The 17,994-nt window shown below is 34.8% G+C and overlaps 1 protein-coding gene across 9 annotated transcripts in view; it reads left to right on the top strand.

The window, feature by feature from the left end:
* Nucleotides 1–17,994, top strand: part of BLTP1 (bridge-like lipid transfer protein family member 1) — a 210,186-nt gene that overhangs the window by 165,498 nt on the left and 26,694 nt on the right. For 5 of the 9 annotated variants that reach the window (XM_027063867.2, XM_053216995.1, XM_027063860.2 and 2 more), the window contains 13 exons: nucleotides 428–487; nucleotides 2,270–2,496; nucleotides 3,239–3,439; nucleotides 3,634–3,764; nucleotides 5,077–5,200; nucleotides 7,560–7,669; nucleotides 8,334–8,424; nucleotides 9,016–9,078; nucleotides 12,324–12,577; nucleotides 13,143–13,358; nucleotides 14,812–14,992; nucleotides 15,608–15,809; nucleotides 17,538–17,699. In XM_027063867.2, the coding sequence (XP_026919668.1) occupies nucleotides 428–487; nucleotides 2,270–2,496; nucleotides 3,239–3,439; nucleotides 3,634–3,764; nucleotides 5,077–5,200; nucleotides 7,560–7,669; nucleotides 8,334–8,424; nucleotides 9,016–9,078; nucleotides 12,324–12,577; nucleotides 13,143–13,358; nucleotides 14,812–14,992; nucleotides 15,608–15,809; nucleotides 17,538–17,699 (2,022 nt within the window). The remainder of the gene's footprint in view (nucleotides 1–427; nucleotides 488–2,269; nucleotides 2,497–3,238; nucleotides 3,440–3,633; nucleotides 3,765–5,076; nucleotides 5,201–7,559; nucleotides 7,670–8,333; nucleotides 8,425–9,015; nucleotides 9,079–12,323; nucleotides 12,578–13,142; nucleotides 13,359–14,811; nucleotides 14,993–15,607; nucleotides 15,810–17,537; nucleotides 17,700–17,994) is intronic. The other 4 variants (XM_053216997.1, XM_053216998.1, XM_053216996.1 and 1 more) reach the window with 4 other exon arrangements.

Genomic DNA, 17,994 nt, shown 5'->3' with positions numbered 1-17,994 from the left:
AAATGTTGAATTATGAAATATTATGAGTCATCTAAGGTAGTCGTTTCATTCTGCAGATTAGAAACTGAAGCCTAAAGGGGCCCCTGGGTAGCTCAGTTGGTTAAGCATCCTGACTTCGACTCAGGTCATGATCTCAATGTTTGTGAGTTAGAGCCTTGCATCGGGCTCTGTGCTGACAGTGCTGACAGCTCAGAGCCTGGAACCTGCTTCGAATTGTGTCTCCCTCTGGTACTGTCTCTCAAAAAATGAAAAATGTTAAAAAAATTTTTTTTTAAATAACAAAACGAAGAAACTGAAGGCTAAAGAGGCTAGTGATTCTATTCTATTATATTTAGGTATTAATCTTTGGGCAAAACACTGCAGTATAATATTTAATCACAAGCATAATTTTATTGAAAACTATTTTGGGGGGTGGTTTTTTGTGCAGGTGTAGTTCCAGATGGCACCTATGAAGTATGTTCTAGGACTACAGGACAAGCAGCTGCTGGTAGGTTCACAATTGGTATAACTTTTTCTTTTTTCTTCTTACATATATGAGATAGAATTCTGCGTTTTTATACATATATATACATATCTGTATATGTATATTTATAGCCTTTATGTTTAACAGTAAGAATTTTTTAACTAAACTAATTCTGATGTTCCCTGATTTTTTAAAACTATTTTTGTAATATTAGCATATTTTTATTTATTTAACAATTATTTATTAGACACTTGCTGTGTATAAAATATATGGCAAAAAGTTTTGGGAAAGACAAAGATGGATAAGATATACTTTCTACTCTGTATAAATTCTGATATAGTTAAGGCTCTGCAGCATAATTAAGCCATGATAAGTGATAAGTTCAATAAAATATAAAATTCCAATTGCTACTGAAATTTGTTGAAGAGAGAAAAATTTCAAATTTGTAAGGATACTGGAATCAGAAAAAGCTTCTTTTAACATTTTAACAAACATGAAAAGGGACTTAACAGATAAAAATTATTTCTTAAGCAATAACTGGAAGGCATGGATTAGAAAATTCAGGCAGACAGAATATTAGTCATGCTGTGAAAACAGTGTCTAGTTAGAATTGTCCAAACTGGGTGGAACAGAATTATATGAAAAATAATATTGGAAAAAAATTAAAGGAGTCTGGACTTAATTTGGTGGACAAAGGGAGAGCCATTGAATTTTTTTTTTTCCCTTGAGCAAGAAAGCAGAACCTTTAAAGGATTAGAGAGAAAAAGTATCTTAGGAAATAAGTTAGGAGATAACTCTAAAGTTATAACCTGTCTTGACTAAGATGATTTCACAACGTAAATTTTTATTTATTTTACTTATAACTAAGTTACGGTAAGCTAAAGGGAGATATTTATTTAAGGGCTCTTAAAATGTCAGTGGGAGTAGAAGCTGATTAAAGTTAGCAGATTTCCTTTCTCTCCTTACTATTCCCCTTATCTTCCCCCAAGCCTAGCGTTGGTACTCATCCTAAGTAAATTGTCTCAGAAAGTAGTAAGGCCACTAGTCCCACTGACAGAGAACTGAAAAAGTTAAGAAATTTCCAGGAGTAATGTTAGAAGGAAAGGGTGATGACTGAGGTAAACATACTTATTTGGAGAAAGGTCACATAAAAGTCTTTTTCAAAACTCAGGTTTATAAGTGACAGCAACCCATTCAAACTAGCTTAACCAAAAGGGATTTATTAAAAGGATATATACGGATCACAATTAAACTTAGGAATGGCTATCTCAGTGAAGGTAAGGAACCAGCTCAATTCAAGGAGCCCTCAGGAACTACAGGAACCAAGATTTCAACTCCCACTAGGACTCTTCTTTGCTCCTCCCTGGCTGCTTCATTTTCTTCGTACTGCTGACCTCCTCCTTACACATGGCAGGAAACACGGCTGCCAACAGCTCATGAGCCTCATCTCTCCAACCTCAATCACTAGAAAGGGACCACTAGTTTTGAAGTCTAGGGAAGGGATTTTAGTTTTCCAGCTTTGGCTCTTACTTGGCCTAATTATCTAATTCTGGCTAATGAGTGAGGATTGTGGGGAGAAGAAGGAATCCATAGTTCACAGGAAAAAGAAGGGTGCTGCACAGAGGAAACAAGAGATGCACACTTTGCAAAGGGAAGTCAATCTCACAGTCTGATGTTTCTGAGAGACCTAGCTGTGAGAGATGTTAGTTGTTACACAAGGCTATCATCCATTTTATTCCTTAAATATAGGATTATTAAATGTTTATACTCAAGACTTAACAAAATGCCACTTCTTCATTTAAACAGAAAGTAGTAGTGCTGGAACATGGACGCTCAATGTATTATGGAAAATGTGTGGGATTGATGTCCACATGGATCCTAACATTGGCAAAAGGCTTAATGCTCTGGGCAATACCCTTACGACACTGACAGGAGAGGAGGACATAGATGATATTGCTGATCTCAATTCAGTGAACATAGCTGACCTGTCCGATGAGGATGAAGTTGATACTATGTCTCCCACTATCCATACTGTAAGTAAACTTACTGTTAGACTTTTCTAGACTGGCCTTTATCCTGAAATAGGGATTTGATTAACTCAATGTTATTTATTATATTGTAGTTGCTAAGTGTAAAGGAAGAGAATGGTGGTTCCATGTGTCTGCATTTTGTAATGCTGGTTTTTGCTTTTATAATATTGTCTTTTAATTGATAGTTTTCATAATGACTGTCAACAAACTTGTGCCTTAACTTAAAGGTAATGTACTAACATTAAAAGCAAAGTGCAAGCAAACCTGTAGAGACAGAAAGTAGATTAGTGGCTGCTGAGGGCTGGGAGAGTTGGGGAGGTTTAGATGGGGAGAGAGACTGCTGTTACTTTTGAGGTTTCATTTGGGAGATAGTGAAAATGTTCTAAATAGATTATGATGATGGTTGTACAACTTTGTGAATATACTAAAAACCACTGAATTGTACATTTTAAGTGGGTAAATTTTATGGCATGTGGATTATATCTCAAGAAAGATGCTAAAAAATGGATCTCAAAGCAAAGTGCATGCACACAAAATGAACTATACATTTAAAAAGATGTATTTCCGTCTATACATTTTATAGTATAAATTATTTGGTAGTTAAAAATCAAGTTACTCACTACTTTCATTCTGGTACTGACTTAAAACTTTTTAAAACAAAATATCCTTTAACTCTTGTTTCCTGAAATAGTCTTGTTCTTGGGAAGAAATTTTTTAAAAATTAATGTTACTGTTTATCATTTAGAGTTCAGATGGAAGTTCAGTAAGTGGAGATGGCCACAAGCTCACCTTTGGGCAGCGACTTGTAAATCACCTGCTAGGCCTGACGCCCCCAAATCAGCGCTATTCTGTTCCTGCAGAGTATCTGTGTGACCCAGAGATGTGGGGCTCCCCTCAGTCTAGCCAGTCCCATTTGAAAGCATGCAGAGCTCACTCATGGGGAAACGTAGGTAGCTACTAAATAGATTCCTTGTGAAAATGAAGGGATTTGAATCACTGGAGAATTCTAATCATCGTACTTGATATAGATGGCTTTGATTCTTGCATGCTTCCTTTGATTTAAGGTGTCATTTTTGTGATACTGTAGATTAGCTATGTGACCTGAGGGTGGTATTGACAGACATGCTTTTGATTTTTCAGGAAGCTGTAGATTATCGAAGACCAGGAGCATCATGCAGCCAGCCAGGAGAACTTAGAGGAAGAAAAATCATGAAGCGTATAGTGGATATCAGAGAACTGAATGAACAGGCCAAAGTAATAGATGATCTTAAGTATGTGTATGATTTTTAATGTAACAGAATATTTTTAATAGTAGAATCATAGAATTTTCAGTGTGGAAAAAACTGGACTTGGGGCAGTACAACCCCTTTAATTTATAAATGAGATCACCAAGGTCCAGAAGAGTTTGGTAACTTGCATGAGACCATACATTCATTAGTGATGAAGTTAAGCGTGAAGTCCTAGTCTGGCGCTCATCACAACTCCCCATTTCTGGGCAGTTTATGACTGACTTTATATTCCATATATGTATCTCTACATGTGTATACACACTTATACATATTTTCACATGTGCATATTAACATATGCACTAGTCTTTTGCTAACGTTGGTATTTCTGGAATATAAATTTTTAAGGGAGGAAACAAATTTAGCATTTATTAAGTACCTATTGTGAATCTGACATGTTATTTCAATGTAATCCTCACAGGATTTCTGTGTGGCTAGATGGCATTACCAAACTTTATAGGTGAGAAAACTGGCTCAGAGAGTTTAAAGAATTGAAATTTGAACTTGGGTGTATCTGAATTCAAAGTTCATGCTTTTTTTTTTTTTTTTTTTTTGCCTGCCTGCCTGCCTGTACTGGCGGTTCTCTAGAACTAGGGTGGATATAGAGTGAATAGAGAGAGAGGAGTAGGTGGTGGTAATTTTTTTTCTTTATTAGTTGCCTGATACATAGTACTGAGTAAATAACTTGCTCTAGAAGACTAAATATCCTGCCTATCAAACTGACATTTTTGTTTTCCCAGGAGGTGATATTCACGCTTTATCTTTTCTAATCTTCATACACCTATGCCTGTGTTTTTTGCATTTGAGGACTTTAAACAAATATATGCATTTAGACAAATAAATGCATCAGACAAAATGCATATATTTGTCTCATATTGTTTAGGTATTACCTAAAAACTATTCATTGAATTAATTATGATATAATGATTCACATTTTCCTGTTGACTTACATTACAGTTTGAGTTTTGCTCTTAGGGGTTAAAAATGACTTGAAGGAAAGTATACTTCCCTAAAATCTTACTTGAGGCTTAAATACATGTAGAATTTTACATACATTCTTCTGTAGAGTGGGTCCATAGCTTTCATGAGATTATCAAAGATTCTCTTAATGCAGAAGTCGGAAAGAGCCATTTCCTAAAATGTTAGAGTTTTTTTTATTAACTTTATGGAGGGTTTTGGTCTGTCCATATATAATCTTCGATATTCTGAGAAGTGAAAGAATTAAAAAGGAGCAAGTAAAAATCAATCTTACTTTGTTACTACTTTACACTAATTGCAGTATTTGTTTTGCATCCAGAAAATTAGGTGCAAGTGAAGGAACCATTAACCAGGAAATTCAGCGTTATCAACAATTAGAATCTGTTGCTGTGAATGATATTCGAAGAGACGTTCGTAAAAAATTACGGAGGTCTAGTATGCGAGTGAGTAAACATTTAAGAAGAATTTTATTATTAAAGTAGACCATTCTTTTATTTTTTAGTTTATGAAACTTTGTGAGGATACTTATGTTCTCTTTCTTCCTCCATTGCTAGTGATAATACCATTTGATTTGTATGTCTCATATCTACTATGTACTAGACGCTATTTAAAGCACTTTATATTTAACAACCCACTAAATCTGTACAACAGCTGTATGAGGTAGCCTGTATTATTTTCCTCATTTTAAAAATGAGGAAACAGACAGAGGTCAGGTAATTTGACCAAGGTTATACGGCCATTAATCTCAGTGGAGCCAAGATTTAAACCCAAATAGTGGGACTCTACATTCTGTGTCCTTAGCCACCACGTTTTGTCCACCTTTCATGAAATCATACTTTCTTTTTAGTCTTCAACTCAAATGTTAGTCTTTTGAGATGTCCATTTTATTCCTGTCCCATTTTCTGCAGCTGACTTTATCTCTAAGCCACTATACTCGCGGCACTTCATTCTTTTCCCTTCGTTCATTTAGTTGTCCGTACTAGAATCCGAGTCTCTTAAAGAACAAGTTATTTACCTTTGACCCCACTTCCCACCACATTTTTTGGGATTTAGTCCAGTTGCTGAACAAGTAAAATAAATATGTAGATAGATATACTATAAACATACGTAGAAAATAATTCTAAAATGTATTCAAATAGAGGTAAGTTGCTTTGGGTTAAGGTGGTCTTGTTAGTGGAAAAAGTACTTAAAAAAAAATAGATTCTTAACCTTTCTTTTTTTAATAATCAGCAGAACCCTCTATTTTTTTTTTTTTTTTTTTTTTTTACCAGCATAAGGTTTTTGGGTCACACCCCAGTACATAAAAAACATTAAGTCAGAGTTGCTAGGGCCAGAGGAAGTGGAGAAAGGTTGTAGAGATCCAGGGTTCATTGACTTGAACTTTATTTCCTTGATCATCCCAAACTCCCAGACACCCTAGTTTGAATACTGTTATAAATTATTTATTTAAACTGAAAATAAAATCCAATCTGAGTTATTCATCACTGGCTTCTGATAATAATAAATGGATAGTTATGACTTCTAATGCATAAATCTGTGTTTAAAATTTTTCCTACCATATACTTAACAATCATATAATAGAATTAAAATATTGTTTTCATACTGTTTATGAGGTAGTTTATACTTGGTAATTGACTGTTGATAAAACTAGGTAGAGAGGATTAGGGAAATTACCAAAATTGTATCAGCATTCTTAACATTTACCTCATTTGTCATTTCCCCCTCAATTCCCCTTCAGTCCTCTTGCATTCCACATTTCCATTGTATTTGAGTCTTTTCAATATCTAGTTCCCAACTAGATACAGATTTGGAGAAGAGGGATTTGGAAACCAGTAGAGTGTTGAAGTCACCCTTTCCTTTCCTTTTTCCTTCCCTTCCCTTTCCCTTTCCTTTCCCTTTCCCTTTCCCTTTCCCTTTCCCTTTCCCTCTCCCTCTCCCTCTCCCTCTCCCTCTCCCTCTCCCTTCCCCTTCCCCTTCCCCTTTCCTTTCCCCTTCCCCTTTCCTTTCCCCTTTCCCTTTCCCTTTCCCTTCTTCCTCCCTTCTCCCTCCCTTCTCCCTTCTCCCCTTTCCTTTCCTATCCTATCCTATAATGGAGTTCTGTCACAGGAGTGCCTTTGGGTAGTACTTGAGATGATTGATGGCCCTCAAACCCAGCCTCTCCCTCTCTCCCTCCTGCTTTCCCTTAATCTCTCTTTCTCTTCCACCCCCAACCTAGCTTTCTCCCAGAATCTGTCTTTTTAATTCTCATTTTCTTTTGCTGTTCTTTACTTTTTAATCGTTTCCTTTCTTCTCACCTTATTTCTGTACCCCTCACCCCTGCTCCCAATCTTTCTCTTTTCTCTTGCAGGCCAGCTGGTGACTCATATTTTCATTGTACACTCCTTCTAAATGACATTAGGTCCTGCTCTACTTTGATCCACCTATACTGTTAAGTGACATTTAAAGTCAAATTTAAAGTAACACGTTATCAGGGCGCCTCAGTGGCTCAAGTTGGTTGAGCATCCGACTCCAGGTCATGATCTCACTGTTGGGAGATCAAACCCCACATCCAGCCTCACATGGGCTGTGCTGGATCCGGACCCTGCTTAAGATTCTCCCTCTCCCTAGGCCCCTCCCCTGCTCATGTGCATGTGTACTCTCTCTACCTCTCTCTCACTCTCTAATAAAAAATAAAAATAAAGTGACATGTTATTGACCTGGGGGAAAAACAGACTAATTTGTTGAATAGAATAATATTTTATCTGTAGTCAGATATTACAACACCATCAATTGTTTAAAGTCACTCTTCTCCCATTTCATTAGGCTGCTTCCCTAAAGGATAAATGGGGTTTGGGTTACAAACCAAGTTACAGCCGTTCAAAAAGCATTTCTGCTTCTGGAAGACCACCTCTTAAACGAATGGAAAGGGCAAGGTAATATATATTTCAACCATTGAAACAAATAATAAAATTTCTGACTCCTTTACAAATGTCCACTACTTATTTATTGTGTTCTAATTGGGGAAATTACATAATTAAGGGAGCAGAAATAAACCTCATTAGTCAAATACTGGTAATAATGGATACTGTCAAACTAAACAGTTTGAAGAATTCCTCTATCATATTTATACCACAATCATTGTGTGCTTTTCAGTAAAGAAGTACATTGCTATGTAGACAAGTTTATATGTAAACTTATAGACTACTCAAAGAAATGAGTATTTGCATATTATTAGCTGCTGCTATAAGTTTGTCACTTTTAGATACGGTGTGATTACATACACATTTAGCATAAGAAGAAATGGAAATTTTACATATTAAAGAAAAATACTGTCTTACTAATAAATGAGCACTTGAAGTAAGAAGTATAAATTTTTACATGGTTTAGTTTCAGAAAATCTCATGTTAATCAAAACCTTCAGTGCTTTTTTAATAGTATGCTACATGTTAAGAAATGAAATACCAAAAATTTAACCCTTGGATAAGGTAATTATTTAGAAATCTTTAGAATGTTAATGTCATTTGTGAGACTTCTGTAAAGCCCAGGGGCTTTTTTAAAACAATACTAATGTTTTGTAACTTTATATTTTCCTTACAGTTCTCGAATAGGAGAAACTGAGGAGCTCCCTGAAATCCGTGTAGATGCAGCATCTCCTGGACCCAGAGTAACTTTCAATATCCAAGATACAGTAAGAGAGATACTATTGGTTCAAGATACACAGTGCAAAATAATTTTTATTAATTACAAAATTATAGTAGTTACACAATTTCAAAATACTAATTCCTATCTACAATGAAAGTGTGGATTGTGATGATTGAAGTATCTAAAAATTACCAAACAGCAGGACACTGCCTCTGTGCCATCATTTGAGAGCCATGCTGCAAGTGTTGTGTGTCTGACATCATTAGTTGTATGTCCTAGTGCAAGACTAGCATTTTGCACCAAGAATAAAGACTCTACTGCTTGTTCTTAGGTAGAAAGATTTTGTTGAGTAATTTTCCTTTCAAGTATGAATCCGCATTAGGTCTTTTACACAAGTGTAAATGCAGAATGTTTATACTTTATGTATTTATGTATTTTATTATGTATTTTGGTTCAGAATATATAGTGATAATGGCAGAAACCAGAAGTCAGAAAAGGTCAGCTTAAAAGTTACATTTAATTTTATGTATGTTAAACTTTATGTTAACTTTATGTTTGTTTTTGAAGATTTGTTTACTATTAAACCATTGTTTATTTTTCACGAGTTTTTATATATGTTCTTATTATTTTAATTAAGTTGAAAAAAACAATATGGGGAAGTACACCACAATCCAGCTCTCCTGGGGAAGGGTATTTTCAGGTACTTATTAAGAACAACATAAATTTTGCTTTAAAACTAATTAACCACCCTCAAATCTGCTTTCACATTGTGTTTCTCTCATTTTGTACTAAACTCAGGCCTCAAAAATACTTTACATAAAGCTTTAAGATTGTTTGAATTCTTTTTCACCATGTATGTCTTACAAGCTCTTGCACAAATACATTTTATTTCTATACTTTATACAGTATTATTGAAATCTCCAAAATTAAAGAGTAAATCAGCTTACCAAATTGACCAAATCATAAATCAAAAACTGCTATTTATTAGTTATTTGCTAATCCCTAAGTGCATCTCTTTTCCCTGCATTCAACTACAAAATGAATTTTTTCTTTAAAGAAATTTTGTTAACTAATTGAAACTAGAATTAAACTTCTCTCAGAACAACAAATTAATCCTTGAATGTTATTTCTTTGGAGTCACTGGTATAAAAAAGCATACATGTATAAAAGCAATCCATTTAAAAAATACTCTCATGTTTGGGGCACCTGGGTGGCTCAATTGGTTAAGCATCCAACTCTTGATTTCGGCTCAGGTCATGATCTCATGGCTTGTGAGATCAAGCCCTGTGTCAGGCTCTACACTGACAGCATGGAGCCTGCTTGGGATTCTCTTTCTGTCTGTCTGTCTGTCTGTCTGTCTGTCTCTCTCTCTCTCTCTCTCTCCCCCCCCCCCCCCGCTCCCTCTCTCCCTCTCTCCTTCTTTTCCTCTGTCCTTCTGCCCCTCTTTCCTTCTCTCCCTCTCTCCCTCTCCATCTCCCTCTCTCCCCTCCACACTCTTCTCTCTCAAAATAAACATTTAAAAATACAAATAAAAATTAGTCTCATGTACAAAACTGTGGAAAATGTGCTACACAATAATTCATAAGTTGAATTAACATTTTTATGAACCATATATTTTCCCTAAATATAAGTCATGAAAGTAAACTGAATTTTAAAAATATATCTGTAGGGGTGCCTGGGTGGCTCACTCAGTTGAGTGTCCAACTTCAGCTCAGGTCGTGATCTGACAGTTCATGGGTTCAAGCCCCACATCAGGTTCTCTGCTGTCAGCACAGAGCCCAGTTCAGATCCTCTGTTCCCCCTTCTCTCTGCCCCTTCTCTGCTTCTGCTCTCTCTCTCAAAAATAATAAATATTAAAAAAATAATTTATAAAAATATAGCTGTATACTAGGTATATAAATCCTTGTCTAAGAATTTTCTGTCAAGTTACCTTAATTTGACATGTATTTTGTTTCCCTTTCCCCACCCTTTTAAGCTATAGTCTCAGTATATATCCTATAGTTACACTGATTTAGTCAAACTGAATTTTGTTTTAGAACTATTAGATTATAGTGAGCTTGATAAACATTTTTTTTCTACAAATGAACTTGGAAGTAAGTTATTTAAAGAATTGAACTGAGTGATTCTACTAATTGATTTTTCCCCATCTAACTTTCTTTTTTTAGTTGAAATATAATTGACATGTAACATTAGTATCAGACATACAACTAATGATTTGATACATGTTTATATTGTGAAATGATTAAGTGGTTCTTAAGGGCATTAATATTTGAATTGGTTCAAATCCTATTTTTAAATAGTAATGTATGCTATTTGTAAAAAGTAGTATATAAAAATCATAAATTACAAAATAGATTAAGGCACGGCTAAATATAAAATAAAGACAAAGGGATATTTACACAAACTCATACTACACTTTTAAAAATTGAATATGTTCTGATAAATAAAACCTGTCTTACATATTTACTAAATAACATGTATATTATAAAAAGTGAGGAAAAGCTGGACTCTGCATTTATGAAATTTTGATTATAATAGTCTATTTTTATGTATCTAATTTTGTATCTAATAGTAGAATCAATAGATTTCATTCCTTTGCACGTTACACATTACAAAGGCTTTTCACATTTTCAAGGGATATTTAAGCAACTCTCAAAACAGGGAATACAAATTAGATCATAGGAAGTTTTTTTGTTGTTGTTTTTTTGTTTTTATTTTTTTTGACCTTAAAGACAGTGGCCTCCTGGTGCAATCCTCAGTGACACAGTGTTTATAATAAACTATTCATCTTAAAAAATAATATTCTTGAGTTTGATATCTTTAATTACATAACTATTTGCACATCTGTCTTTAATCAATTAGGAACTTGTTTCTTCAGCTCAGGTCATGATCTCACAAGTTTGTGGGTTCGAGCCCCACATCTGGCTCTGTGCTGACAACTTGGAGCCCGGAGCCTGCTTTGGATTCTGTGTCTCCCCCTCTCTCTGCCCCTTCCCTGCTCACACTCTGTCTCTGTATCTCTCAAAAAAAAAAAAAAAAAAATTAAAAAATAAGTAAATAAAAATAAATAAAATACACCTACAAAAAGCGGGGGCACATGGGTGGCTCAGTTGGTTAAGTGTCCAACTTCAGCTCAGGTCATGATCTCATGGTTCATGGGTTCAAGCCCTGCATTGGGCTCTCTGCTGTCACCAAAGAGCCCACTTCAGATCCTCTGTGCCCCTGTCTTTCTGCCCCTCCCCAACTCACACTTTTTCTCTCTCTCTCAAAAATAAATAAACGTTAAAAAAATATATCCACGTAAGAGACTCTTAAATACAAAGAACAAACTGAGGGTTGATGGGGGTGGGTTAAATGGGTGATGAGCATTAAGGAAGGGCACTCTTTGGGATGAGCACTGGGTGTCATATACAAGAGATGAGTCATGGGGTTCTACTCCTGAAGCCAAGATTACACTGTATATTAACTAACTTGAGAATAAAAATAATAATAAAATAAAAAGTAAAAAACAAAAATTGCTTTAATGCAAAAAAGTATATATCTACAAAAAGCATTTAGAAGCATGAGGTACTTTCTGTACTGACACTGCATGCTCTTCTGTCACTAATTGCTCTCTTGCCCTTCTGATTTACAGTTGGTCACATTATTTGCTTTGTCCCCATAGCATGTTTAACTTAAACAATTACACAACATGTACTAATTAACAGGATGATAGAGGCTTCTGTAAAGTAAATTTCACTCTTTCAGTCATGTGACTTTCCTGCTTCCCTCCTTGGTGTGCTATTTCATGTTCATAAATCTGACCTTTCTTTCAGTTCAGAGTGAGGAAATTCAAGTCTGAGGGAATTTTAAATGTTTAAACATGTTCTTTCTCTTTCTCTTTTTTTAATTAAGAAAAGATATATAAAATGAACCTGATTTCATGTTTTCTCTTTTTACAATCAGTTTCCAGAGGAGACAGAACTGGACCTTTTGTCAGTAACCATTGAAGGTCCCTCCCATTACTCATCAAACAGTGAAGGATCATATTCTGTGTTCAGCTCTTCCAAAACTCCAGGAGGCTTTTCAACAGGCATTCCTTTCCAACCTGAAGAGGGCCGACGGGATGACAGTTTGTCTTCCACTAGTGAAGATTCTGAGAAGGATGAAAAGGATGAAGATCATGAGAGGGAAAGGTTTTATATTTACAGGAAACCCTCGTAAGTAGCCTTTTTGTTTTGAGATGCTTAGGCAGTATTTCAGAGTTTAGAACTGATCTTTAAAGCATTATGTGTAACTATTAACTTTTATAGAAAAAAATCTTAATTTGCCTAGCCAGAGTGAGACTAAGAGACATATTTGTGGCTTACTAATGTAATTTAGCTCCATATGGCATTATTTTTTCTTTCCCTATTCTTCAGTCTTTTAATAAAATCAGGAAAGTAACATTTTACAATTTGCAAATACGAAATCTCCTTGAAAATGTAGACTATATTTCATACACCAATATTTAGACACCTTAATAGCAGTGATGCTGTCTGTGTCATCAGCACCTAGCATGTTGCTCAGCACATGATAGTTACTGAGTGCGTGGTTGCTGAATAAAATGTGACTCCATCAAACTTAGGAAAATCTTCAATAGTATGAACTAGTTGAGTTGTATGTATGAATTTATAAAATAGTAAAATTTATTTACAGACTGTTGCTCACGTAAGATATTGGAAAATAGTTTGTTGAAAATTTTTTCGATTTAATACAGTGTAATGATCAGTTTTCTTTCTCTAGACATACATCTCGTAAAAAAGCAACAGGTTTCGCTGCTGTTCATCAACTATTTACAGAACGCTGGCCCACGGCTCCAGTCAACCGAAGTCTTAGTGGCACAGCTACAGAGAGAAATATTGACTTTGAACTTGATATACGTGTTGAAATTGATAGTGGAAAATGTGTGCTACACCCAACTACCCTTCTACAAGAACATGACGATATAAGTTTGAGAAGGTAAGAAATTGGTCAGAAAAGGGTACATGTAATTTCATTTGTTAGAAATACTATTTCTATATCACTGAATTACAACAAACTTTCCACCCATGTCCCAAAATGTAGATTTAAAGAGTGGATTTAATCACACCTGCAAAGTTTGAGTGGTTATTTGTATAATATACTATTTCTTTAAAGAAGTGTATAAAATTTTCTGGCAACTGGAAATGGATGTCAGATTTAGATCCTAGCAATTTAACTAGAAGAATTGTATCTTTGGAATTCTCCTTGTATCGTGCACATTTCTATTATAAAGACAAGTGCAGTACACTGAGATATCTTGGTTATTCAGAATTTTGATGAATTCAAATAGAGATAAAGATTGGGAAACAGTGGCACAGAGGCCTCAGTATACTGGACTGTCGTTTAGGATATAACTGCAGCTTTACCATTTGTTTCCATCATTAAAAAAATGGTGGTATAAATAGGCTTAAGATAAGATTATTTTCTCTTGAATTTTTTCCTTTGCTTTTCTTTGACCTAATCTAAAAAAGAGCTAAAGAGGCACGCACCTGGCTGGCTCAGTCAGTTGAACATCCAGCTCTTGACTTTGGCTCAGGTCATGATCTCAAGAGTCGTGAAATCAAGCCCCATGTCGGGCTCTGCACTGAACATGGAGCCTGCTTAACATTCTCTCTTTCTCGCCCTCTGCCCCTCTCCCCTGCTTGTACTCTCTCTCACTCTCTCTCTTTCTTAAAAAATAAATAAATAAAAGCTGAAGAAAATAACAATTGAAGGGATGGGGAGGAGGTAGAAATGTAGATTTTTAAAAAAGGGCAGAATGCTGACAGTTGTTGAAGCTGGAGCCTTAGGGGTTCACTGTACCATTCTGTTTACTTTTTGAATTTTTCATAATAAAAGATTTTTAGGGGCACCCGGCTGGCTCAGTCATTAGGGCATGCAACTCTTGATCTTGGCATTGTGAATTTGAGCCCCACATTGGGTGTAGAGATTACGTTAAAAAAAAATTTTTTTTTAATGGTCTATTTGTCTAAGGAGGGTTTTATAAAATGAATAAAATGAGAAGATGAAAAGGCACTTATACAATTGAATTCCTACAAATGTAGTAGTAATGATAAGAATGTTAATTTGTTATAATAAATTGCCAATATTCAGCTGTTTTTACCTATGTAAAGGGCAATTTCATTTGCCTCAGCCTGCTATGTTCATGTGAAACAATTGCGGCCTCAGGAAAGAATAAAGATAACTCCCCTATGTAGTTATGGAAAATACAACATAAACATCATCCATGCAAGGCATTAACCAGTTTAGCTAGAGACGCTAATAAGCTTTACTTTTTCAACTTTATTAATGAAGGATTACATTCCACTTACTGTATAAATAAAAGTTTGATTTTAAACAAAAGGAGATAAATGTCCTTTTTAAAAAAGATAAAACATTTTTCTGTTTATAGGAGTTATGATAGAAGTTCCAGGAGCTTAGATCAAGATTCTCCTTCAAAAAAGAAGAAGTTTCAAACTAATTATGCTTCTACTACCCATTTAATGACTGGCAAGAAAGTGCCATCATCTCTACAGACAAAACCTAGTGACTTAGAAACAACAGTATTTTACATTCCTGGAGTTGATGTAAAGGTAAAAACCTAAAAGTCTAGGTTGTATTATATGCATCATTAATTATCTTTATATTCTAATATTAATATATCATTTATTAATGTTAATTATATTAATATTAATATGTAATTTCTATCCGTCTAGGGTTAGCTTATTCTTAGTGGTGTTCATTTTCTATCATACACATTCTTCCTTTACTGAGTATATTAACATGAAACTTTTCATTTTTCTCTGATGCAGCTATATTCTGAACATAAGAACATCTAAATTATAGGTTGCCACTTCTTTTATATAGCTTTTCCATTAAATTTTGGCAGTAAAAAGTTACTTTTTTATACAATGAATATTGTATAAACCTTTGCTGAACCTTTCCGAGTCCAACTTAATTAAACATCTATTTTTTAGATTCTAGAATTATAGAATGCTGTAACATTAAGCTAGAAAAGAATTTATTATCTGGGATGACTTTTTAAATTTTAAATGAAAAAAAGTTAAGAATCTTACTAGCATCACAACATTTACTTGTAAAATGGGTCTTCTGACTGCTGGATTGGTGTTCTTCCTCATTTTTCTACATTTGTTGGTTTTCTTCATCTGGATTATTTTAATTTTGAAAGTTTATCTGTCTTCATACAGTTGCATTACAATTCCAAGACACTAAAGACTGACTCACCTAATGCCTCCAGAGGATCTTCCTTGCCAAGAACGCTCTCTAAAGAGTCCAAGCTGTATGGTATGAAAGATAGTGCATCATCTCCTCCTTCTCCTCCTTTACCCTGCACTGTCCAGAGCAAGACTAACACCTTACTTCCTCCCCAACCCCCACCTATTCCCTCAGGTATTTCAGGAAAATATACCTTATTTTTAGTTTTTTTTTTTTTTGTAACTTTTTGGTCATCACCTCTTTGCTCTATTGAGAATTTCTTTCAAGTTTACATGTTTAAGAAAAAAGGACATAGATTTGCCAATAACGACTGTATAAAATTCATATGTGGAAATGTGGCCCAACTACTTTTGGATATTTTTCAAATTGATACTACCTTAGAATATCAGTGTTAAAAAAAATTTAATACACTAAATAGTTTAACTTTTATACACGCACACACATACACACACACACACACACACAAATGTATTTAGAAAAAATTTTCTGCAGTTAATATGTGGGAGCTTATGATTTAGATGGAAACATTAAACTTACACATTTAAGACAAAGTACATTGGTCTTAACCACATTTATTATCTATTTTTGCATAATAAATGATCCCAAATCTGGTGGCTTTTAACCTCCAACACAGTTTGTGTGGATCAGAAATTCAGCAGCAGTTTGGCCGGTAAAGTCATTTGTGACATTGCAGTCAAGGTGTGGCTAAGTCTGCAGTCGTCAGAATGCTTGACTAGGTCTGGAAAATCTGCTTCCATCACTTCCTATTCACATGGCAGGCAAGCTGGTGCTTTAGTACCTCCCCACTTGGGCCTGTCCACTTGGCTGCTTCAGTGTTCTCATAACAAGGGAGCCGACTTCCTTCAAAAGGAGTGATCTCGAAGAGAATGTGACTGAAGATGCAATACCTTTTATGGCCTAGCCTCAGAAGTCACAAACCATCACTTCCACAATATCTTGTTGATCATACAGGTCAGCCCTATTCACTGTGGGAGAGAACTACACAAGGGCATGAATGCCAGGAGGCAAGAACCACCGGCAGCTATTTTGGAATCTGGCTATCACACCACATGAATACCTCAAATATACATTAGAATTTCCAAAACAAAAATTAAAATTAAAAAATAAAAAAAAAGGAATATCAGACAAGAATTATTTGAAGATGTTTCGTTTGAGAGACGGAACTTGATACATAAATCCTTTAAAATAGCCAGTAGTCATGATAATCATATTTTTTATATCCCTTTTCAATTGACAGGGAACATCTATGCCCATTTAAGTGCAGGACAGATAATATTATTCCAGTTTTATAAATGAGGAAAGCTCAGGTTCACAGAAGTTGAACTGCTTTGCTAGGTTTACAAAATTGATGTATGTTGGGGGTAGAAACCTAAGCCAAAGTTAACTAAGTCTTAGTTAGCTATTATACTCATCTACTGACACAGAATATTTGTTATGTAGGAGGAAAGAGATGGCAGTCCATGTAGGGGAGCATTATAAGTATCTATAAGCTAAAAACAGAAGAACATAGGAAAGCCTGAAAACAACATTTTTCCTCACTTACCACAAAATATTGTTAATCAACTCTCTCTATATCTTCTTAAGTGGACAAAATAATGCTAAATGAAATACTAAGCAAAGCATAAACTTGAAAAATTGAACCAAAATTTGTGACCTAGAGCAAGCAGGAGTAACTGTGGTATTATGTGCATCATTAATTATCTTTATATCCTAATATTAATATATCATTTCTATCAATCTGCTATTTTTATTGCATTCTTGTATGGTTTATGTATAAGGTGCTTCACCTGATGAAACTGTCCTGTAGTTCTAATTTCTCATAGAATTATTGTATGTTTTATGGGGACTATTAAATTCACCTCACATTTGTAAATGTTCTAGCCAAAGGAAAAGGAAGTGGAGGAGTCAAAACAGCCAAATTGTATGCTTGGGTAGCACTTCAGTCATTGCCAGAAGAAATGGTTATTAGTCCCTGCCTATTAGATTTTCTGGAAAAAGCTCTAGAAACTATCCCAATCACACCAATTGAAAGGAATTATACAAGTAAGTATTCTCCTTATACATTTACTTCTCAGTCACTTATATTTTAAAAATTCTATTACTTAGAAGAATTTTTAGTGCTATTATATATTATTATATACTATATTCAGTGATCATGAATTACACAACTGAAAAAGAACTTGAGAAATCATCTAGTCCTCATTTACGAATAAAGAAATTAGGTCTTGGTGAGGTTATATGATTTTCCCATGGCCACAGCTAGTTAATGACAAAATTAACATCCTTAATTCCTACATTAGATTCTCTCTTGGACTGGAAACTTCTTGAGGGCAAATAC

This window comes from Acinonyx jubatus, chromosome B1 (genome assembly GCF_027475565.1).
Source record: "Acinonyx jubatus isolate Ajub_Pintada_27869175 chromosome B1, VMU_Ajub_asm_v1.0, whole genome shotgun sequence".
Classification (NCBI taxonomy): Eukaryota; Metazoa; Chordata; class Mammalia; order Carnivora; family Felidae; genus Acinonyx; species Acinonyx jubatus.
Note: the sequence above shows the minus strand (reverse complement) of the source record. Positions and strands in the feature narration are given on the sequence as shown.